The sequence below is a fragment of the Coptis chinensis genome, chromosome 5, assembly GCF_015680905.1.
Source record: "Coptis chinensis isolate HL-2020 chromosome 5, ASM1568090v1, whole genome shotgun sequence".
Lineage (NCBI taxonomy): Eukaryota > Viridiplantae > Streptophyta > Magnoliopsida > Ranunculales > Ranunculaceae > Coptis > Coptis chinensis.
The window spans coordinates 16,515,937-16,540,501 of NC_141460.1; the positions used below are offsets into that span (position 1 = coordinate 16,515,937).

General features: G+C 36.1%; 2 protein-coding genes across 2 annotated transcripts; one reads left to right on the top strand and one right to left on the bottom strand.

The window, feature by feature from the left end:
• The first annotated feature begins 821 nt into the window (after positions 1-821).
• Positions 822-8,155, top strand: LOC147496894 (uncharacterized). Its single transcript, XM_086559749.1, has 6 exons — positions 822-846; positions 5,524-5,687; positions 5,903-6,022; positions 6,114-6,197; positions 6,656-6,781; positions 7,686-8,155. The coding sequence occupies exons 3-6, from the start codon at positions 5,971-5,973 to the stop codon at positions 7,871-7,873; spliced, it is 450 nt and encodes a 149-aa protein (XP_086415875.1). The 5' UTR covers positions 822-846; positions 5,524-5,687; positions 5,903-5,970; the 3' UTR covers positions 7,874-8,155.
• Positions 8,156-9,173: 1,018 nt separating this feature from the next.
• Positions 9,174-24,513, bottom strand: EMB2746 (RNA-metabolising metallo-beta-lactamase family protein). Its single transcript, XM_086559747.1, is given in 18 exon segments — positions 9,174-9,486; positions 9,900-10,360; positions 11,602-11,766; positions 11,769-12,004; positions 12,082-12,179; positions 12,273-12,368; positions 13,085-13,198; positions 13,392-13,517; positions 14,691-14,783; positions 14,889-14,954; positions 16,174-16,254; positions 16,369-16,551; positions 20,986-21,063; positions 21,141-21,332; positions 22,100-22,156; positions 23,226-23,349; positions 23,562-23,793; positions 24,220-24,513. Coding segments are annotated over 18 exon segments (2,619 nt in total). The 5' UTR covers positions 24,344-24,513; the 3' UTR covers positions 9,174-9,393.
• Between the last annotated feature and the right edge of the window lie 52 nt (positions 24,514-24,565).

A 24,565-nucleotide genomic window follows, 5' to 3' on the forward strand; every position in this document is an offset into this window, starting at 1 on the left:
ATGCAAATACACGATGTAAAATAAGTTATAGCAATAATTCAATTAATTTCCTCGACAAAGTTTGAGGAGGAGTTGAAGAACTGCGAAACCTGGAGCTTCCCGCAATTCCACCTATTAGAATTAAGCGACCGAATTAACTCCTTAAACAAGTTGAACTTATGCACATACTAGAAGTTAGATAAACAGGTCTAGAGAGTCCAAAATAGCACTGAGAAAGGAAGTGATTTGGGCCTGAAAACTTTAGGGAGGATACTCCAGTGTAGTCTCGCGCGCCACCCTGGAAAGTCTCGTCCGAGACTATGTGATAAATGCAGAACTTCAACTTCTTATAGCATTCTTAGAATGCCCTAAGGATGATACTTTCGATCTGGTTCATAGGTTCCTGTAAGCAGAAAATTAAAAGTTGGTACGAGTAGTTAAGAGAAACGTTATAATCGCAAAATAAATAAAAAATCGAAAAGATGATAGGGTAGGAGGGGGGGGGGGCTTGTCTAGTGATGTATTCCAGTTGTTATGTTAAATGTCTGAATCCTTAGGCGTGCAGCGGCGCCATTTGATAAATAATCATTTAGGGTTTTGTTCTTTTGAGCCTAAAGTCCGTAAAATGTCCGATTAGTTGCAAGTTACCTTACTTACGTGGGTTGGTAGCATAGGTCGAGTAAGGGATCATCCAAACCTTAGGACTAGGCAAGGTTTACAACTGAATTTACAGTTATAAGGGATTAGTGAGTAGGATTTTAGTTTATTTCTTATGGTGCTCAATTAAAATTTGAAATGCAAGTTAACGTAAAATTACAAAGATTGCTTTCGAAGTAAACTAAATAAAAAGAGAGATACAGGAAGAGGGTTAATCATAATCATGCAAGGTTAGTTACAAAAGTTTTAAGTACCTTATCACTACAGCTCTAATCCGTCTCGAGTTCATAGACAAACCCAAAACAGCATCGAATATCGGTCCCTAGTGAGATGCACTCATCTCTGAGTTCATCTCACTAGCATGATGAGTTGAATTAACATTTTATCTCTGGAATATCATTTCAGCTCCTGGTTTGATTTTGCATTAGCTGGACAAACCAGAGGGCTAATGACCACCATAGGGTCTCGCACGAGACTTGACCTAGTGTTAACTGGGTCTCTTGCGAGACTGGTCTGGAGTATCAATACTCCAAACTTGGCCAGACTCAGTCATTTTGGGACCAGATGTATAATCTAAACCTATTTCTTAAGTAGTGATTCTGGAATACTAAATTGCAACCTGATCCTCACATGAGCATAATTAACCCTCCCCTTGAGAGGGTTTTAGCTCATGGTCCTTGGATGGATTGATTGTCTTGCATGTATGAAATGAAAAGTGAAAAAAAGTAAAGGAAGAACTAGAATTTGACTTGAAGAAAATAAATTTTATTTGAAGTTTAAGACTTTCTGTACCTAATACAAAAGCTTCAAAGTGAAAGAAAAAAAACTATGTATGAAATGTAAATACTAAAATGGAAAATGCAAGAAGTTCCCCTCCTTTCTCCAACATTCAATATATAGCTCATGGGAATCTCACGTGAAGCCTTTCCATATTTATGAGTTTGTATTTTCCTTTATAAACTTCCAAACTTTTTTTAACAAAGTTAGTATTTTTTTTCTTTTCAAACATCTAATCATGCATTAATTTCTTGTTTTGTCTTTTCTTGCAAGGTGTCTCAAAAATGTCCATCACTTGCCACTTGTCTATGCATAATGACTCGTTATTTCTTGTGGGCCCGCAAAATGGGTCCACATGTTGTGTCTAATGGCGGCTCGGATTTTGGTATTTTTACAACTTTCTGACTTTACATAGAGCTCGTTGCCCTGGTCGTTCTGGCATTTCACTTGCCGAAATCGGCATTCAGGTTTGAAAGATGTGAGCTTCAGAAGTTTGTTGCTTCTTTACACGTGGACTCGTTCTGCACTGGTTTTGTCCTTTTGAAATCTTCGGCTCTAGTCAGGCTTTGTTGGGCTTCACTGGGGCTGAGTGGGAAGACTTCAAGTATGCACAGTATTCCCGTACTTTGATGCAGGTTTTATCATCATATTCACGTTAACTGCAAAAACCTGCAAAAGTATGAAAATATAATTATTTCATGATTATTAAACACATAATTAACCAAAATGCTATGTCTCTACAGGGTTTAGTATTACAATTTTGGGTGTTTATCAATAGTCGACTGTTGTTTCAGACTGAAGCAGCACCTAACACACGGTAAAAGACTTCCACGTTGAACTCACCCCAAAAAACTGTACGAAAGGCCACCGATACCTGTTAGTTTTAAAGATAGCGTCTAACATGAAAACTGTTGGAAAAGTATGAGCCAACTTAACACCTTCTGGATGGGCCCATAACAACCCCGTTATCTCCTCGGTATTCTCATCCTCTCTCAACTCTTCAAAATAATATTCCTTTGCTAACAACTCACACAATCTCTGCAATTGTGTGAGACCATTCATATCCAATCTCCTCACCTTCTGCCTTGTAGTGTAAATTTAGGATATACTAGATATGTTTTCATGATACCTATTCTTGATGGAATCCAAAATTTGTTTAGGCTTTATTCCACACTTACTCATCTCTGACAAGTACTTGAACTCGATCTGGAATGGTCAGACGAGTAGCAAATGCATGTCCTTCAAGGGTCTTCGCCAATACATGGTTGTGAATACCCCATTTCTAACTTATATTTTTCAACTATCGACAGTGCCGCGTTGGAAAACACCTTTTAACTTAAATGGACATCCCGATTTCTTGGTTCCCGACTTTCTTTTATTAGCCCTCCCTTTGCCTTCCTTCTTGTGTGACTGATACACAATCGAGCACTCGCAAGCCAAATTCAATCTTGTTACTCGGTTTCCTTTGTATAATCTGACTTTTCAATTACCACAACCACATTAACTTGTTTTCCTCTAGCAGTTGCCCAACCAATTGTCTCGCTACGTGTTTGAAAGACCTAAACACATAAAAAACGACAACTATTATTAATACACTAATAAAATTATATTTAGAAAATTAAAAAAAAAATGAAATCAATGCCTACTCCATCATACCTCTTCCGTAGTAAATATTTCTGTTGTATCACTTAAAATCGGTTGACAATCCACGTCATTCGAGTTTGCAAAGGATCGGTTCTCGAATAGCGGCAAAGGATCCTACATATAGAATAAAACAATAGTCTAAAACAATTTGTGTAATGAGGGATTTTAAAGTCACCAAAAAAATGAACTTCTCACTAAATTTAGTCCAAACATCCCAGCCACATCAGCCAATAGGTATAGGGTTCCTAAACGACCTAGTCATGTAGTTCCATAGAGGGTCCAAATGACCCAGCCATGTTGGTTGCTAGAGTCCCCAAACGACCTAGAGGTGTCGTTTGGGCTCGGGTTCTAAATGTTGTTGATTCATTCATTCATTCAATCAATCAAGTATTTTGCATTCATTCTAATTAATGCTCTCTTGTAGATTCATTCACTCATTTAATCAATCAAGTGTTTTGTATTCATTCTAATAAAGTGTTACATCATTAATTTAGGTTTGCTTGTCTTTGTCGTCGACGATTTCTCCACATCTCATTTTCTCAACTAGTCGCATTTTCTATTTCTTCAACTTTTTTACTTTCTATTGGTTGTTCTTCACCTCAATATTTCTTCTATTTTCTCCTTTTCTAATTTGTTGTTGCACCTCAAACATTATCTCAAATGCTTCTTCTTCATCTTCGTGTTCCATTTAGGATTTTGATTGAGTATGAAAATAGTAAGGAGTAAATGAGAAACTTGAGTATTTGATTGAGTATGAAAAAAGGAGTAAAGAGTAAATGAGAAACTTGAGTATTATATGTAGAGATATTTGAAATTTTGATATATTTTGAATAATTGAGTGAAATATGTTTGTAAACCCTAAACCCCAACCTAGTTTATTATTCACAATTGAAAAAAAATAGAAAATAATAAGTTTAGATATAAAACAAATTATTATTTTAGATTTGGATAATTGAGTGAAATATGTTTGAAATTAAATTTTTTTTATGTCGGTACGAAATTTGTAAACCCTGAACCCTAACCCCTAAATCCTAAACCCTAAACCCCAAACTAGTTTATGATTCACAATTTGAAAAAGAAAATGGAAAATAACAAGTTTAGATATAAAACAAATTATTATTTCAAATAATTAAATGAAATATGTTGGTACGAAATTTGTAAACCCTAAACGGCTAAACCCCAAATTAGTTTATGATTCACAATTTGATAAAGAAAATAGAAAATAACAAGTTTAGATATAAAACAAATTATTATTTCGAATAATTGAGTGGAATATGTTGGTACAAAATTTGTAAACCCTGAACCCTAAACCCCAAATCCTAAACTAGTTTATGATTCACAATTTGAAACATAAAATAAAAAATAACAAGTTTAGATATAAAACAAATTATTATTTCGAATAATTGAGTGAAATATGTTGGTACGAAATTTGTAAACCCTGAACCCCAAACCCCAAACTAGTTTATGATTCACAATTTGAAAAAGAAAATGGAAAATAACAAGTTTAGATATAAAACAAATTATTATTTTAGATTATGACATTTTTTATTACATTATTTTAGATTTTGGCTTGTTTGATTACATATTTTAACTTGGTTATATAGATACTATGTCATAACAGATAAAGAGTGCAGAGTGCATATGTAATTGTGTTGGTGCAACTAATTGTGTTATTCCTAACCCAATTTTTTAAATCGGATTTCAATTTTGCTAATTCAATTGGGATGTGTTGATAATTGATCATTACTAATTCAATTTTGCAGATCATTATTTAAATAAATTATTGTACAATTATGATCGATTAATGATTTTGTATTATAAGAAAAGTGTTCAGTGTTTATGTATAAGAAAAGTGTAATTGGTATTTATGTAATCAATTTTTATTGGTTAATCAGGCAGAATTTCCTTGGTTTAGAACTTCTCAATTATTTTAGTCCAAACGACTCTCCTAGGTTGCCCCATAGAAGTTCCAAACGACCCAGCCATACCGCTTGCATGTTATACCAAACGATATGGTCAGACCGTTCCATGGTAAAAACAGAGAGCTCTCTCTCAAACGATATGTTCAAGCCGTTTGAGTGTACACTCAAACGATATGGTGGTACCGTTTGATGGCACGATCAGACCGTTCCATGGAGATTCCAGGAGACAATTCTCAAATGACAAGCTCAGAACGCATGGATGTACACTAGAACGACATGATGGTATCGTTTGAGTGTATACTCAAACAACATGGTGAGACCGTACGTACACTCAAACAATAAAGTTTCGTTATGACGAGACCGGTTGAATTAGTTGTTGGACAAACAACCTGTAAAAAAAGTTTCGTTATAAATCTAAAATACTTTAAAAGATTACGGTTGAATTAGTTTTTATTATTTTTTTTTGTATCTCTTTAGTTACTTGGTCATTTATTATTTGTCCTTCTATTTTTTTTGATTATTTACAATTTACCAATTTTAAAAGAAAAAGTTGAAAAAAGAGATATGGTTACGTGGTAACAATAGTCATAAACTCCTGATAAAAAGTAAAGTAGGTCCGTGTAGGGTACTAGTTAACAAGAAGGAGAAGCAAAGCGCCGAGAAAGTTTCTCAGTCAGCATGACCTCGTTATTAAGACAATTCAGTACTGTAAGTTTTTATTTGTATATATTAATATTCTGAATTGTTTCGTAATATATAAATCATGTAAAGTTTGACGAATTTATTTTTACAGTATTTGTTTAGGAAATTACCCGTAAGTGTGCAGACCAAAAAAGTACCATTTTTAAAAGGAGGAGGCATGCTATCTTTTCTGCATGTATGCTTCTTCAGCTATACTTGAAAATGATTTAATGTATCTTCAGATAACTTCTCAATTGAGGAAGATGCTGAACGAAAAATAGGATGGATCGAGACGTTTCTTGGTGTTGGGATGTGTACGGTTATTTCTTACCAGACTGTCATGTTTTTCAATCCTGATATGGGTAATACACTGTGGTCTAATTCATATATGATTCCTTCTTTTGCAAATAAAATTTTCCCAGTGTAAGTAGTTTTCTTCATATCATTTTTCAGAACGATCTGTGCAACTCTTGAAACTCAAGAATCCGTTATCCAAACTAAGGGGAGCACATGAATTATCCCGTATTGCTATTGATGGTACTCTCAGTTACTGTTATATTTTATTATCTGAATCTGGTTAGCAATGCTCTTCATTTCATATGATGTTTGTCGTAAATAACTCTTGAAAAAGCTGGCCTCGAGGTTGTTAGGTGCTGTGGTATAGCATCTTGGCTAGACACTTATAAATGAAGCTTATGCCTAAATTGGTGATACAGTAATCACGAATTTGTTTTAATTGCTAAAAACAACTTACTTTGAGTTCCTCATATGTTCTGAATTCCTTGAATTTCCATATAATTCTTTTTCATATTTGATAGAGTAAACTGTTTAAGCAAGAAAAGGAGGTATCTCCGGAAAGTTTACCTTTCTGAACTATTTTTGCCCTGCGGTTTTGATGCAACATCGAGATTCAGTTGAAATAGAAGATTCTTGGTTAGAAGTCAGAATTAAAGTGTAGTTGACAATTTTTGTCCCTTTTATTGTTGGATTACTAGATGAAAGGAGAAAGAAGATACTAGAGTTGGGCAGCGCTCAAGGGCTTTTAAATATGTTGGAAGTTGCCGAAGATGACCGCACACGTAAAGAAGCTCTAAAGGCTCTTTTCGCCCTTTCACAATCAGGTAATAATTTTTTGTTCATATGAATTAAATCCTCCCTTCTTGGCTGATTACACTTCGTCTTTAAGATATAGTTTAACCTGTATAACATTGGTATAAAGTGTTTTTCAAAAAATAGAATTAAATAAATTTAACTGGACGCATGGACACTCTTGTCTGATACATGTACTGATGCAGACAAGTCCTGGCTAGATTGTTTTACATCCGAAGAGGAAGAATAAGTAAGAAACAAGTAGAAAAATGAGAATAATCTCATTCCTTCGTCTACTTACAGTTTGAATAGGATGGATAACAATGTGGAAAGAGAGTATTAATCTCTCTTTTAAGATAACTTTCAAGATACATGTTAGAAATTACTAAATTAGAATGGATATTAATTGAACTTGGGAAAAGTTAGTTCGAACACAACAATGTCAAGTATCTTCGTGCTCATGACTCTTGAGCATAAGTGAGTGTTGCTCTGGAAAATATTGAACTTTTGAACCGGTGGTCCAATAAGACGTCCTTCCTTGAAATAATAAGTTCTAAGTACCGGCACAACTTTACCGGTTGGAAAGGTGTGTTGCTGATATGTCCGAAATGACCTACAACACATCTTTTCCTTCCATGAAATGAGGCCAGCTCTAACCCTAAATTTTGAATTGTGTCACCTTTTTGGATCACCGCTCTGTTTAGTAAAGGTGGAAGGCTTCATCCCTGTACGAACATGGCATCCATGTGTAGAATTTAGATGCTTCCTGACTAATCTCCAGACAATTGCATAATCCTTATTGTTTAACTTGAGAAGGTTTTGTAGCATGATGGGTCGCAGGCCTTTGGGGTTTTTTGTGGAACGTTGTACTGTTCATATATTTCCGTTTGTGAATGATAAACACGCCTCACTTAGATTGCCATGTTTGATTTGCAGATGAGGTAGCTTTGGCTCTCTACCGGGCTGGAGCAAATTCAGTTATTAGATCTATTAGTGATTCTTCAATGGATGCTGAAGTCATGAGCTACAAGTCCTGCTTACTGAAGAAGTTCCAAGATCTGAGGATTGATCCGCCCTCTCATGACATTAGTTCTAACAATGAGTGGAAGGACATTAGTTTTTAAGTGAGAGTTATCTTGTGTCAGTTATTTGGGGCATTTTCTGCGACATTTACTGTGCAAAGGGACTGTTCTTGAGGATAAATACACAATTCCAGGGTGATTTTTCTACTGCTGTCAATATCTGTGTTTTCTTTAAAGAGTCAGTAGCGATTGTAAGTCTATAACATTCCCGTTCTGCTGCATTAGGCATTCCGAGTCTTACCAGTATGGCTTGTAATTCTTGATAGAGTACTGATCTCTTAGTCTACGAGAACCCCTAGAACTAACATTACTTCACCATCGGAATTTCTTATAACTCCTGCAAAATCACACCTTGTTAAAGATAGGGGAGGCGTTAGTGTGAAGCTTCGTATAGTTTGCATCAGGTTTCACAATACACATGGTTTGAGCACTTACTCTTTGTAGGTAAGGATAATGCCCAGCTTATCCATCATAGGTAAGCATATGCCCAGCTTATAAGGCTGCTCAGTTGTCCTTGTTGATATTATGTCAGATTCTGCAGAATTGTGTTTTGCCCTTACCCCAAGGTTGAGATAAAGGCCTTTAGATATAACTTATTGTGGCACAGGTGAGCACGCCAGTAGGATGCTATTTGGGTTAGTAAATTGGCTATTTGAGCCAATAGCATGTTTGATACCTGACCATTTGGCTTAGGTATAAGGCTATTCGAAGATAGGTGCTTGAAAGTTTCCCTTAGAACTATTACACAAGTGACTGGTAGATGTCTGCAATAGTTTCTTTGAATGAGCCCATCTCTTTTTTTTTTACTAGTGTTTGCCCGTGTTTTACGGCACAGATTTTGCCCCCCCCCCTGGCAGGACCACGTATCACCTTATGAAGAGAAATTTGTCAATCCACTCCACCATTCTTTGTTATAAGTAAATTTTATTGATTAGGGTGTAATGAGATACAAATGTGAGAGAGAAACTCACTTACATGGTGCAAACAGTGGAAGACCATACACCTCCCAGGCTCTCCTCATGCAATTATTGTAAAATAGAACGCCATGGCAGGCAGTGGAAGTGTGCCCAAGTCGGGTAACATTCACTACATTATATATTTACCCAACCAAAAAAGATGCTGAAATGAATCTGTTATATCTTCACGTAACAGAAATAAATGTTGAAATGAAGAGAACATTTTGATGGTGAATTTTATATACACATGGCTAAATAAAACACTGATTTTTATTGTCAGTTTTTTTTGCAGTATACCTTGTAGTGATATTCCAGTAATGCCAATGACTAAGCTGCTGGCAACATGTGCTAATTGGCGAGTAACGTATCGCAGAAAGTCAGAAACAGAAGCAATTGATACAAAACTTTATAGTGTTTGAAGTTTGAACTGAATAACCATCGGTTCAACCAACTTTGCAATTGCCACTTAGCTTGAAACCACAGATCACTCTGGCAGATTCTATGCTACAATCAATCAAGAACCAAAAACTTACAGCTAATGATACAAAACTTAGTATGCTATTGTTGACTACGTTGCAACAGTAGAATACAGATGCTTCCTTTCGTTCAATGTTGTTCTGTGGCCTCTCGAGTGGATAAAATCTTGTCCATGTCATCATAGTACGACCAAGATTTGCTTTTCTTACCATCCCGCCTTTCCTGCTGACCACATAAAGGGACATTCATCAGGCATTGTTTTGTAATATAAAGGAGAATAACTGTACAATATCTCACGAGAAACAATTGAAGCCACTCTTGTCTGATACATGCATCTCACATGCTCTGTTACAGTGTTACTAAATAAATTCCAAGTTTAAATTAAAATTTTCAAATGGAAAGCAAATTACTCAAATGATTAAGGAATCATTAAAGAACCTATTAAGAAAAGCATCACAAGTCCATGAAACGGATTTTCTGTTGCAATCTAAGGTAGGTTATATTCTTGGTGTGAGTCAAACAGTGGTGGACTAGTTCCATGCATTGCAGCTCTATTGTGCATCCATATATGCTACATATAAGGATAATTCTTCAACAGAATTTCTATCAGAGAAAGGAAAAGAAGAGAGGGAAACCTCATATTTCTGAACCAGAGAAGTCCAAAGAGATTTGCATTGGCCTGAACTTCGATCTATCCCCTGACTCAGCAAGTTCTCAGATATTTCTTCCCAAAGGACCATCCGACCCTTCACAGCCTGGAATCTGTCATCCATCTCTCCACGCATCTTGATTAGTTTTTTGACCTCCTCGATTTTCCACTTATTACGTTTTGCAGGCTTGGGTGTTGCTTCTTGGGAACTAGATGATTTGACAGGCTCCACTCTCTCGCTTCCAATTATATCTTTTGGAGGCTCCATGTGCTCTTTTGGTTTTGAACCATTTTGATCATCCATTGGGGGCTCAACGGGTGATGATGCCAGATATGATTTCCAAAACTCCTCTGGACTACCTCCCATAGATGTTGATGCATCCTCCACGTTAGAACTTGGTATTGCCATATCATTCTCGGATGGTAATCTTTCATCAACACTCATACCTACATGAGAACGAAAGAATGAAGGAATAATTAGTGGAGTTTGATAGTGAGATTGGCTATATCAGTGGCACCTGAAAAACAACGATTTTCTTATAAATGAACTTAGTGCAATCTTACAAACAATATAGAACTTCCGAGGAAACTGATTGACCATTTCCTAGGTGCCACCTATAAGATTTAGACATTGTACAACCCAATCACATGACGAAGATACAACTGGGATTTCGCAAACACATCTACCTATACGATCCATTCAATGAAATGCAGACGACAGGTGGCTTAACCCATACTTACTCCCTACACATTACCATGACACTGCTTCCATACTACAGCGACAAGTAACAGATTACACATTGGATAAAGAAAATGCCTCAACAAATCAATAAAGTTACATGGTAAGAGTATTGAGATGTAATTCATCAAGGAAGAGTAATAAATTTAATGCATTAGCAATCCTGAAAGCAGAATAATGTGCTACATAAATTTCTTAAAAGGCTAAAAATTACTGCCCAATGAGTTTGCTGCTGTGTGATTCAGTTATGTAACGACCAACAAATACAATTACTGTTCCACCCTTGTTAGACCACATTTTACCATTTTCTTATTTGGGTTGATTGTGTTTTTTTTTTCTCGTCTTTCTTCTCAACATGGACATGCCACTGATTCACTGGATTATTAACACTTCTCAGCTCAAACCAATAATCTCAGACTGATATCTACCTACAAATTCAACTATGAGTTGTAATGGTCCAACAACCACCTTGTGGCACTAGATCACATGGACTACAAATAAGGTCATGGTAATGGTTCAAAAACCACCTTGTGGCACTAGATCACATAAGGTCATCTATGCATCACGCACATAAAATTGATGACTATATGTACAGTACCATATGACTATTGAGTACTTCCACATAAAAGCAGCAAAAAAAAAATACTTTTCTTTTCTTTTTCTTTTTTCGATCGGTAGCAAAAATGATACTTACTATAAGGTGATATAAAATAAGTGATCATTCTATTCTTTCTCCTTGTGAAGTCTCCAAAGTGGACCCGATTAGCAATGGTTGTGCATGAGACGTGTTAACATATGGCGCATAAGGACAGACTTATATGTCCAAAGACGAAAAACTCAAGTGACTCCTCAGTTTAGAATCAATAGCATCTAGCTAAACTCAAAATTATATAAGGACCTTCGATATTTTGTTGCATAAACCCTTCTTCAGGGTGGGAATTTATCTTACCCGATTCTTTATAAGCCCTAGCTAACTTGTTCTTTTTTGGATGTGCATTGACCACTTCATCCAATTCTGATAAACCAAAACCGACATCAGACTCGCCAGATAATCTGTCCTTTAGCTCATCAGCGAGAACTCCCAGAGTGCTCTCTACAGCAACTGCAATGACATCGGCCTTTTACTACTGTACTTCCTAACCATCTTCCTCAGTACTTCAGATACAGTTCGTTCCATGTGGGCCAGCGGACAGTTCACAGGACAGCTTGATAAAGCAGCATGGGCAGTTTTATGCAGTGCATCTAACAGCTTCCCTTTGTCGAGCCATAAGCAGCGTGTGGTGATTTTTATTTTTCCCTTTATGCTAGTTTGAAATAAGCCATCAGAATGTTGTGGCCGTAGAATCTCCATGCTGAAAGGAAAACTTGTATAAATATACTCAAGTGCAGCGCATAAGTAATGTACTGTAACAAACTGTATCACTCATACCTGACAAAAATGATGCCATCAGATGCTATTCTTAATCTCTCGTCCACACAAAGCTCTGTAGATGTTCCGAATGCTTTATCTCCATCGTTATACATCAACTGCCATTGAAGAATGCACAAAAGAGAATGGAACTTTTTTTATCACTAGCACAGCATCCAAAACAAGAAAAGGAGCTAGAAGAGATCTATAACCTGCAAATTCTCTTTTCCCAAGGAAATAAATCCATTAGACAAAACCTTTCTGTTTCTCAAATGTGAAACTCCAAGCATCTCTCCATTCTTTATCACCTGTTAAGAGAGCAAGTACATGATATCTGTTCAAAACAAATTACACCATGCTTGAGATTTGTTGCTTTTTTATATTACCAATGTCTGCATACTATTAAATCACAAATACTAAATTTTGAGGGGAAGATGATGCATCTAGGGTTCTAAATCCTTGATTTTAGTCCCATATTGGTCTATGTATTATTAGGGATTTTCAGAAGCATGTTTGATTGCTATTTTGATGTTTTTAGCATAAGTTAATTCTGAAAATTAGTTTTTTATAGTTTCTGAATTAGAAGTTTAACTTCTAAATTCAATTGTTGCTTGAGTCTAAAAAAAGAGTTATAGGCCTTTGGCCAATTTAGAGTTTAAGATTAATAAAGTTTTATGAGTTCAGAGAAAGGTTTTCTCAGTAGAATTCTTTGTGTTCTTCGCAAGGAACAAGGTTGTCAAACCCATAAATCGACATAGGCATTGGAATTAGGCTCCAAAGTACTGCCTTGGTCATACATGACCATAAGAAAGAGTTTAGATCTTTTTCAAGAACTGTTCAAGGTCAGACCCGACATAAGATTACGAGAAAGTAGGTATATTCAATCAGGCAGAATAATGAAGAAAGCGACTCAGTGTTAAAACTGATCAAGTATTCAACGCCTATTCAGAACAATGACATAGACGAAATCTAGTATAATCCACATGCTTATGGCAGAATTGAAAACAACACACTCATTACTCACAGTTGTGTGATGGATGCCAGTTGATTTCCCCAGTGATTCATGTTCCTTTAAGAACAATAGTTCGCCATGGACAGGAAGAAAATGTTGTGGCTTAACTATTCTTAACACTTCCTCCTTCAAAAGTAAATGCTACCTTCAGAAAACTTTCATAACAAGGAAAATATAACAAAATCAAAATATACATGAAAATTCCTTTTTAGAGAGAGAGAGAGAGAGAGAGAGATACATGAGTACATCCACAAATAAGGCCTGAAATTTGGAAATGTATTCATAAAATATAGCATAAAATTTTCATAGAGTAACTCACTAGTTCATCGCGATATGCGTGACCCGATGTGTGCAGCACTTCATTCCGTCCCATTACAATTGTTGACCCAAGCTCCGCTACCCGGTTCAGCATTTTCATAACTCGGGTCTCATTTCCAGGAATCACCTACAGAATATTAGGTATAATTAGCTAACAAGTTCAACACGCGGAACTAGAGTAAAATATATGTATTGTCCAGCGACTAAAAGAAAGTGTGTTACGTAGAAATTCTGAGGTTAAAGGCTTATTACAGGGTGGTCTACGTGTAATCTAAATATTGCATCTGACCTATTCGTCTATAAATAGACAGAATAGGGCCATTTGTAAGGACTGTTGGATAATTTTGATCAGAAATAAACTTTATTTTCTGTGTCTGAAGAACCTACTCAACAATCTCCACCAAAAACGGGTCCTTTGCATCGAACTTTTGTACAAAAAATTTTGTATATAGATCCCATCCACACACACGTACACACAAGCAGCTACTTATATATTTGTGGGCTTGTGAAGATAAATCAAGGAAAAATAAACTAAATCATATCATAACTTAATTGGGGAAAAATGAGTAAAGGAAAACTATGAAAATATTTTCGGTAGAAAAAACAGTAGTTGCAAGAATGAGTCGAAATAAACTCAATAAAACCAAAGCTACGCCTACAAACAGAAATGAGATACCTACCTAAGCACTATTTTTCTGGAAATATGGTCTACATAGCATGGAGATCATCTCCAATAAACTAATAATAATAATAATAATAAATCAGCTCATTTGAACATTTCTAAACCTGCCAAGAGTTGTGTTCAAGTTTGAAATTCATCAAACAGTCCAGAATTTTAACCCTCTTTTGCCTCCAATTGAGCTGAATTTTGGTAGGGATGTTATCCATGGTAGGTCATCTTTACCAAAATTCATCCCTTAATTCAATGTGGAAGTTCACTTTTGAGTCACTTTTGATTTTTGTATGTCGACGTATACATTTTGTCCCATTTGCGTTTGATACATTAAGGTTTTTTGGCGTCAGAAGCTATTGAGTTGCTTAGGAGGTTGCAGAAAGTATTGGACAACAATGTTATGACACCTGGTTCCAGTGAATTTGTTTGAGAGGATAAATTTTGCCATTCAGGCAGGACTAGCAGCGCAGTTTGTAGCTTGCTTGTCCTCTGTTACATTTGTATTATTTATTTTGGAGATTCAATCAAATGTATCTCTGAATATGTAAAAAATTAAAATAAAATAAAATAGAATAAGAGAGAGAGATTGTTGACAGATGAAGCAAATATAATGGCACTGAAGTTCACCTTGGCTGAATATAAAATTAAATCATCTTTTGTCAGTTTGAGAGAATGGCTGCTACCATATGATGCAAGGTTCAAGGCAGCACGCGGCTCTGCCTGACATAACCATACACAAGAGTCATATACTAGCTAGAATGCTTCAATAAAACAAAAATAGACAACCAAACGATGACTTCAAATTATTCCTCTGGATCGTCTTACTTGAGAGCCTGTTGTGACAATTAGCAGATCCTTTGGAGCATAGGCATCAATATCTTCCACTTTAACCTGCACAAAGTGAGAAATTGAAAATAAATACAGAGAAAAAGAGACTGATAAGATATTTCAAAAGGTTAGCGATTAATATTTTCCAAATTTGAGATTTGCTAAATAGATGATTTTTTTTTTTATCGGTAAAACATTATTGTACGAAATATAAAATGTATTTTTTGTATATAACCAATTAACCACAAAGACTACACCAACCTTAACTAAGTCTTAAGCCCCATAGCTTCCGTACAAAAATAACCCACTTAAACTAGATTACAAATACACCAACAAACCTGGCCACAGCTAAGTCCCCCACTCAAGAAGGACAGAAAGCCACATGACCTTAACTAGTAGCTTCCTTCTTCCCCCACTCCATCCTCATCATCTGTAGATGACACATTTCCTGATGGGTTGCCATTTTCTTCGAAAGTCTGATCTTTCTCTCATTAGGAATCTTAACGTTTCTGGCTTAGTATGGCTGACTTGGGCATGAAGGGGTTTAAGCTTGAATTCCAAACCCTTCCATCAGAGAAGCTAGCGCATAACATGTCATATCCAATTACAGACGAAAATCGTTACCAACTTGAGGATGCATATTACAAACTAAAATCTGTGTCACACTTTGCCCAATATAACAATTGAGAGAATACAATCACTTGTTAGTTCTAGCAATGAAGAGCTAGAAAGCCCCAAACTAATCCTAATAATAGTGGAATACAATCCACCCAATCCCGAAAACACCTTAAAGGTTTTCATTAGAAAAAAGTTGAAAGAAAATTATTCGCTTCTTTTCTTTCTATTTTATTCTTCATTCCTTCACAGTTTACCATTATAATTTTCTTCCGGCTCTGGTCATGAGTGCTACTATAAGATTTCCTTTGCATCACGATATTGTTGTTGACAATTTCTTGTGAAAGCTCCTAAAGGAACAAAGTGGTATGACCTTCGATCTTTGGTTTTCATACACAGTATAATAGCCTGCAACAATTATAGTAAGACTTACCATTTAAGATAACTATTTGAAATAATTATTATTATTAATCATCTCAGATAACTATACATTATATAAATAAATAAACATGAAAGGGGTTAACTGTGCCTTGCATAGTTCATACAGACATGAGAGATTTGTCAACCCAGATTCCTTTTTTATGGCCCTCCCTTTGCTTATAGAAAGGGAACAATAAGAGCAGACTCCTTGTAGAAAGGTGCATAATACAAGCAATTTCATGCATACCAGAGTAGAGGGATCTATTGGTGCTTTGCCGTCTCTCCAAGCAGCATCCAAGTATGTCCTGAGTGACATGCCAACAAACACCTGTTGTTCAAACCAAGTATTAGAACAAATAATAATATACTTTTCCATATATTCGTAACCCTAAAAGAGAAGAATACACAAAAAAAGAAAGAAGGGCATCCGGGGTTCACTTACCAATTTCCTATTGGTTAAATCAGCTGCAGCTTTCACACTTCCAAGCCGATGTATATTAGATGCAAACTGAGTAGTGATAACCCTACCTGTAGCAGCAGATATACGTCTCAACAGTGAATCTGCTACGACACTCTCACTTATAGTCCTTCCAGGTGAGAGCACATTTGTTGAGTCACTCATCATCTGAAAAGGGATTTCTGATCAATAAACACATTCATTCAGGCTTTGTTTATGCGTTTACCCAATACTACCAAATAGAAAGTGGATGACAAAAGATAAATACCTAAGTTACATGGACACACCATATTTTGAAAATATTATGTGTCAGATATGTGTCCATGTGGGACATGAGTGCACGACACACACATTGTATGCGATATACCTCAGTTTTTGGTACTTCGCCGTGTCGGATACTTCGTATCCATGCCGTATACGGGTACACATACTGATGTCAATGCAACTTAGATAAATATGAAAAAGAAAAGAGAGCACCCAACTAATAGACTAATCACAAATGGCATAACTAAGACATCCTTATTAAAAGTTCAAACGAAGGATTCGGTTACAACAATAAAGTTTCACTCTCAAGCCTAAAATTCTGTTTTTTCCATGCCCAATAGAGCCAAAATGTGATCCCATTTGCCAAATGATCAATGAGCACCTATCAATTGCATAACATGACTTCCTTCCTCGGCAGCACATTAAGCCTTCACATATCAACAATCAAGTTGATGTAGGAGCCACGGTGAAAATTGAGCTAAACTACGGGTGTGTTTGATATGCCCTTTTGCCATGACATATGATGGCAAACGGTACTGTTCACCCGCTACAGTGTTATTTGCCAGCGTTTGATAGGCTTTCTTTTTCGTGGCGTATTTCTTCCGTATTTTCCATAAGTGGTGATTTGCCATGATTTTTGTGGCGAAATTTTCTTTTTTTTTTGGGGGTGTAAACGAATTTGCCATGAGAAAATAACACTAATTTGCCACCAAATCAATCTTTTTATTTGTCACAAAAAAAGGAAAGAAAAAAAAACCAAATAACTCCAACTTTTTTCTTCTCATTTTCTATCAAAAACACAAAAAGAAGAGAGAAAAGTTTGGATCATCGAAGAAGAAGAGTTTGAGCTCTCAAATCGTAGGTAAATCTCACCATCTCTCCTTTCTTGTTCTCAATCACTTCTCCTCTCTTTACCTCATGCTCTCAATATCTATACTCTCCTTCCCTCATTTTAGTTAGCTTTTGTTCTTTTTTTATTTGTTCATCTCTCAATTTATGTTCCTATTTTATTTTAAATAGTATGGTTAGGGTTAGGGTTTGCCCACAATTTTTGTGTGAGATAATTAATATTGATGTTTAAAAACTAGTTTGATGCTTTGAAACAGGTATTGTATACTTTTCTCTCTCATGGTTAACTATTACGTCGCTCTCGCGACAAGGTACAGTATGACTCCTCGTAAACTTGCTTGTTAAAATCTTGGCTTACTTCATGTTATTGGCCTGCAGTGGCCTAGAAGAGGCTTGTAGCATCCACAATAATTTTTTTCTTATTTATCATCTACTACATTGTAGGCCCATCTAGTTGCATCGAGTGGACAAAGTGGCTTCAATATTATGAGAAATCGGACTTCGTATATGGGAATGGGAGTGCAAATGGGGGTTGAAACTTTAATCCTAGCAATCCCGAGACCGTATCTTTAGATGATATATGTTTCTTATGGTGAAACGTTTATGTTGTGTATTTAATATGATGGTATTTCAACAATTTTAATTATGTTGTGCATATATTTATAGATGAAACGGAGGAAAACTCTGTTGATGCGAGCGACAATGTAGACACGGATGGAGATGCTCCCCCAACCCCAGGAACACCTGTTGAGGAGAACTAGTGCGCCAAAATTTTGTAGGCCAAAAGAAAAAGAAGTCGCGCATAGATGTGAATGGGGAAGCGGTAATCGAGTCATTCAAATATCTTGCTCAGGCTGCTAAAGAAATGGCCGAGAACATGAAATGACCTCCATCCATGATGCAACTAGTGCATGGTACCTTGAAAGGTCTCTAGTTGTCGAAAGAAGATCTTAAACGTGGGATGAATCTTCTTGGAAAATAACATAAACTTGGGTGAAATATTTATGGGTTATGATGATGAAGATCTTCAGAGGGAGTGGCTTTTGGATAACCTTCCATAGTCAGTAACGATGATTAAGCATCTCTATGATATTTTGGTAGCACGACTAATATATTTTGATATTTTGGTTGCATGACTGATGTAGTTGCACTTGTCTGGTGTTAAGACACTTTTATGCATTTTGATTAGTCCTTGTCTAGTGTTAAGACACTTATGTATTTTGATTAATTAACTAATGATGTATTCCATTAACAGATATAGCCTAATTCCTCGTAACTTCTGTGTTTCAGTTCATTGTTGTGAGGCACATAACTTCTGTGTTTCAGTTCATTTTCTTGGATGGGTGTTAGGATTGCAGCCTAGTGTTTTTTGTTGCCTGCTCTCTTTGTTGACTCAATTTTTTCTGATATACAATAAGTTGTTCATTTGTACCTTATAAAACATTAGATAATCTGATGATATGGGTTGTTGGTACCTTTTTTTTTCCTTGTAAATTTCATTGTGGAACCTTGAATATTTCTTTGACTGCTACAGGAGCTCTTATTGTTTGAACTACTGATAGTGGATAGACAACAAGATAAAACTTACTGACACTCTATGTTTGGATGGTGATTACATATTGAGAAAATGAGCAGTTGGCGCACAAGTGCACAACTTGTTTGAATTTTTGCCTGTATGTAATGTCTTTGAGGCTTAGTACTGTCAACAGAGATGAATATATGAGATCAATAAACCAGAGCCAAAGACCTAGCAACTTCATGAGTTTTTGAATTGGTTAAGCTAGCAAGAAGTTGGGATAGGGATCCTTGGGCTAGGCTGTCCCATTTATACAAGCCTAGGTGATAGTCTGATCAGGGGTCGGGAAATTGAAAATGTAATTTTTTATATAGATTTTATTTTGAAATTTTAATTTTGCTTAAGTTGTGAAACAATTGTTAAAAATAATTTACCGCGACAAATTTTCGACAATCAAACAGTGACAAATGGTTGCAAATGGTGGTAAATGTCATTTGCCATGGTGTAGTCAAATGGCAAATCCATATTTGCCATGAATTATTTGCATTTGCCCACTTTATTAGTCATGAGAAAATTGCTATCGGCAAATGGTGACAAAATTCGTTTTTGCCACAATTCCTATCAAACACACCCTACGTACTGGTATGTAAGGAATTGGGTGGAATCGTGTAACTGCACATGGACTTGGTAAAAATATGGTCGGACTTCACAGAGATAAGATCGGACTTAATAGGTTATTAGAGATAGATGGAGATTACAAACTTAAGGATGACCGAGAGAAATAATAGGAGAGAGGACAAGAGAGAAAAGAGATTGTGGACAGTGAAAATAAGTTGATAGTGGAGTGGTGTGGCAGAAAACTGAAGTGTAGCAGCAATTGTCTAGAACAGGTAAAATCTACTTCTCATATACCAATTGACACGCCAATAGTGCTTGGGATATGATCTTGGAACCGAATGACCTATGTTGATATTGGGGAAATCTTTCTATCAAGCAAATATGCATTCTCTCTCGCCTCTGAATTGGCAAAAGGCCTACAATGCAGTGTTATCAGACCCAGCCCAGCCCGGCGGTTTGACCCGGTCACCAATCTGGGTTGGGTCACTTAACAGATAGTTTAAGCAATTAACCCAGGTAGAACCCGGTTAACTCGTCCGGTTTTAGTGCAAATTGCTTAACCCAAACGGTTTAGACCGAACCACCGGGCCATAAATAACGTTAGAAATATTAAAATTGGACTTGGTTGTACAATGACTAACCTTAGTGTATAGAAAACTACTCAAATGTTTTACCAGTACACTACATCAACTTGTGTTGTTAGTTTGTGATACAGTATAGTAAATAGCTAAATATAACCGTATATAATTGTTAAGTAAATTGTGAAAAACTGATCACGTGTGGATTCGAACCTTGGCCTGTCACGCTGGTGGCAGTAAACTAGCTCTAAAACCACCCGGCCAATACTAAACTTATGAGGTATATTAACAAATATAATTATATAATACCAAGCAATGACCCACTGGTTGAACCAGTGACCCAGTCCCTTTTCCGGGTCGGTGTCCGGGCTGGGTCTGATAACACTGCTACAATGTTTACATAAATCTCAGGCTACTTGGAAATACAAACTTGAGATTTGTAAAATAAAAACCAAAAATATTAAGCAAATCCAAAACAACAAATTTGTAATACAGAAAACATCATAAAAGTAAATATGTATGTATCACTTAAACATAGTAATTGTTGAGATTATTCACCCCATTTCTAGGTGTGTCCCACCTATGTACTATCCCCGGGCATCCTCTCTATATTCATAGAATTTGCCCTCTCCACATGTTCAAGATTATGAACAAATAGGCAATTTGACACTTTTTAAACCTAATTCCTAAGAATCCCTAGCAATACTGACAGCATGGATGATAGTTTGGGGCTGAAATTGAGGGTTTGAAAACACTAGACTGCATCAGAGAACTTACTAATGTGACTCCTTCTTTTGAGAGTTCCTCTAGAGCTTCACGATCAAAAACATTCCCGTCCAATGGTGATTCATCAATCTGCATTCTGCAATTAGTAAGTGTCCCATGTTGTTTAAAAAATTCAAAAGATACAGCTTAGATGTAGTATCATGTACCTTCCAATCCCCAGTATGAAGGATTGTGCCATCAGTACAGCGAAGTACCAGTCCGCAACAGTCAGGAATAGAATGGGTAACCCTGATAGGCTCCACTTCAAAAGGCCCTGCTAGGAATTTCTTCTTTGTACTAAATATCTTAAGCCTCGATTGAACGAATATCCCAAATTCCTTTAAACGCTTCCTAATAAGCTGTTGACAAGTAAAAAGGGAAATATCATTCTTTCTTCACCAATGAAAAGCTAAATGAAAAACAGTGCTAATATTTATATCACTATATCATAATAACTATGTAAGGACCCCACAAGTAGATAATACAGATCCTAAATCTCGGCTTTCAGTAGGCAATATAGGGAGATGCAAAACCAGTGGAGCCTAGGTTAGTGCAGTATCCACAGCTATGAGTCTATGACATAGCAACAATATAAATTGAATGGTAATATGGAGCCTAAATAAGAACTACAACAACATATATAACTAGAAATATATAGGAGCGATAGAGCCACTCCCAAAACATACAAAGTCATATCTCATCCTACCAATTGAATTAAGAGCTTGATATTTTGTAGATATGATCTCCCCACCATAAATAACATGCCTACAAAATTTCAGCTCATTCAAATATGTCTAACCTAATCAAATGTTATTATGAAATTGGAAAATTCTGGACCATTAGATAAATGTTCAAAATTGAATTGAACACTAGTTTTCGCAAGGTTAGACATATTCAAATATGATGAAATTTTGTGGGCATGTTATCCATTGTGAGAAGATTATATCCACAAAAAATCAGGTCTTAATTCAACTTGTAAGTCGATGGAGTGGCTCTATCCCTCCATCGACTTACAAGAAGACCCACAAAATTCAACTCAGAGAGCTGTAGCAATTCATCAAAGTTTTCGATCAGTGCTCACTAACACATAGCACTAGTTTTTAGTGAATACATTCATGAGACAAACCTCCATGGTGAAGGACGAAGCAAATATTGGTGTATGGGAGTCCAAAGCTGGGATAACCTATATCAAAGAGCAAAGTCACTAAGTAATAGATAATGATAATACCCAAAAAATTGGAATTGTCAAATTCCATGATGAGATGATTACTTGTAGAAAATGCTATTTAGCTTTATCAACATACAGAAGTAGACACGGATGAAAACATGTTTAACTTGATTAGCCAATTTTACAATAGCTTAACTTTTTTTCTTTTACTTTTAGTCACTATGAACTTATAAAGACTGCATTTGAAAGAAGTAATAGGTGCATTTAATGGACAAAATGTAGATCAAGACATCAAGCAATATAATCACAAACGTTGTTCTGGTAGGCACCTGAGTCAGCAAGGTGTCAACTTTACAGAAAGAGCACAATACAAAATCTATTCAATGTCTACATCTCAAATCTAGCAGAAATGGTGCAATGCAAACAAGGATCCATTAATTAGGGTGCCCTTCAGCGTAATTGTGGTAGGCCCAATACCAACACACTTTTTTGTGAGCTCACCATATCTTTTAAGTTTTCATGAGACAAGATCAGACAACTAAGAAAATAAGAGATTACATAATTCTGTTTCCATTCGTAGCACTTATCCTAAATTTTAATCCCTGAGACCACCCCTAGGTAAAGGCGGGAAATGATGCCAGGACCTAAGGTTGTACCCAAAAGGTATGACCAGAAGGCCACTGATCACCATTCAAACAAACAGGACCAGTGACATAGTTAGATGGTAAGGATCGGTTGTATCAAGTTATACAAGGACCAATCTTAATCAGACCAATAAATGGTCCATTCAACCATTACATGTGTGCAGGATATGTACAAGCATCACTACATACCATTAAGATTTGCATGTGAACATCATATCTAATAAGTTTGTGCAGGATATGTACAAGCATCACTACATACCATTAAGATGAGCATGTGAACATCATATCTAATAAGTTTTCCTTCACAAAATATTTATAGACCCCTTACAGTGCGGTTCAAACAGACCAAGCCTACTATATGCAATCAGAAAATTGCAGTTTTTAAAAGACTTGCTAAAACAATTTGAGGTGTAGTTAAAGAAGCAGAAAAGAAACTTTACCCAAGGCAACGCACCAATGTGATCTTCATGGCCGTGTGTTATAACAACTGCCTCAATTTTATGGCTCCACCTCTTGATGAATGTGGTATCGGGTATAATTTTCTGTACTCCAAGCTCATCATAGCTGATATGAATGTACAGAAACTTAAGATATTATAAAATAGCTTACTCAAGATGAACTTCTGGAACATAAATTATAGATGCTTCCGTCAACGAATGCAGCAATGAAGAAAAAATAGGTACTCAAACTGTGTAGTGTGTCATATCTTAAGATTGGTCAAACAAATAGAAAGATAAGAATGCAATCCAAATGTCTGAAACGCAATAAGTACTTACTCAGGAAACATAACACCAGCATCAATCAAAATGTATCGATCGTAATTCCCAACAAGCATGCAATTCATCCCGATTTCCCCCAATCCACCGATGGGCAGAACCCGAAGAGGTGGGCCATCGGCCCCTTCATAAAACTGCTCCATTTTGCGCTTGACAGAGTCCTCCATACTTTTCCCTGCCCCTTCTCTTCTTCGTGTCACCCTCTTCCGATGTAACGTAGACCCTGGTGAACCTATTATCACAACCATTTCGGATTCAGAAAACTATGCAATCATTCAAATTAATCCCAAAATAACTTCAAACGAAATATCTATTATAGTATTTATGTCCCATTTTATTATTTTAAGCTCCTTTTTCATTACATTTTTTAACAACAATAAGATGGTGAAAAATCAGCTTTTAACATTGCCAAATCAACATTATTAAAATTTAAAATAGGGCTCAGTAAACACCAACAACAATAAAATGGGCGTAAACCAGCTATCCCATTATGCCAAATGCAGCTAAAAAACATTCAAGAACGAAACTTTATTTATATACTAGAATAAAATTCGTTCAGTTAACATATAACATATCAAAAGTAGTCTTTATTACTAAACTGAAAGAAAAAACAAAAAGAAGAGAGAGAGAGAGAGAGAGAGAGAGAGAGTGTGTTTACCAGTAGAAGGAAGTGAATTAGAAATGAAGGGCAGTCTTCTAATACTAGTAGTAGTGTTTGGTGGAGAAGAAGAAAGCATGCATGGACATTGACTTATAAGTGATAAACCACTCAAAGCCGCCATTTCTCACTACTACACTTTGCCAAACACTTCAACTCTTCTTACCAAAACACAAGCAAATGTGTTGGGCAGAAGAAAAAGAAGTGAATGAATGAATGAAGTAAGACGAAGAAGAAGAAGAGTGTTGTTGCGTTGAGAAATGAGGAAGGAGATTTTATTTTTTTGTATGGAAGAGAAATATCTTTCTTTTTCTTATCATCCTTCACTAAACCCTGCTGCTGTCAC

What these genes read in the sequence shown, in the direction of transcription:
- LOC147496894 (XM_086559749.1), top strand. Translation starts at nt 5,971, where the DNA reads ATGTGTACGGTTATTTCTTACCAGACTGTCATGTTTTTCAATCCTGAT. An exon ending in GTTTTTCAATCCTGATATGG is followed by an intron (nt 6,023 to 6,113) that starts GTAATACACTGT and finishes ATCATTTTTCAG; the next exon opens with AACGATCTGTGCAACTCTTG. An exon ending in ATCCCGTATTGCTATTGATG is followed by an intron (nt 6,198 to 6,655) that starts GTACTCTCAGTT and finishes TTGGATTACTAG; the next exon opens with ATGAAAGGAGAAAGAAGATA.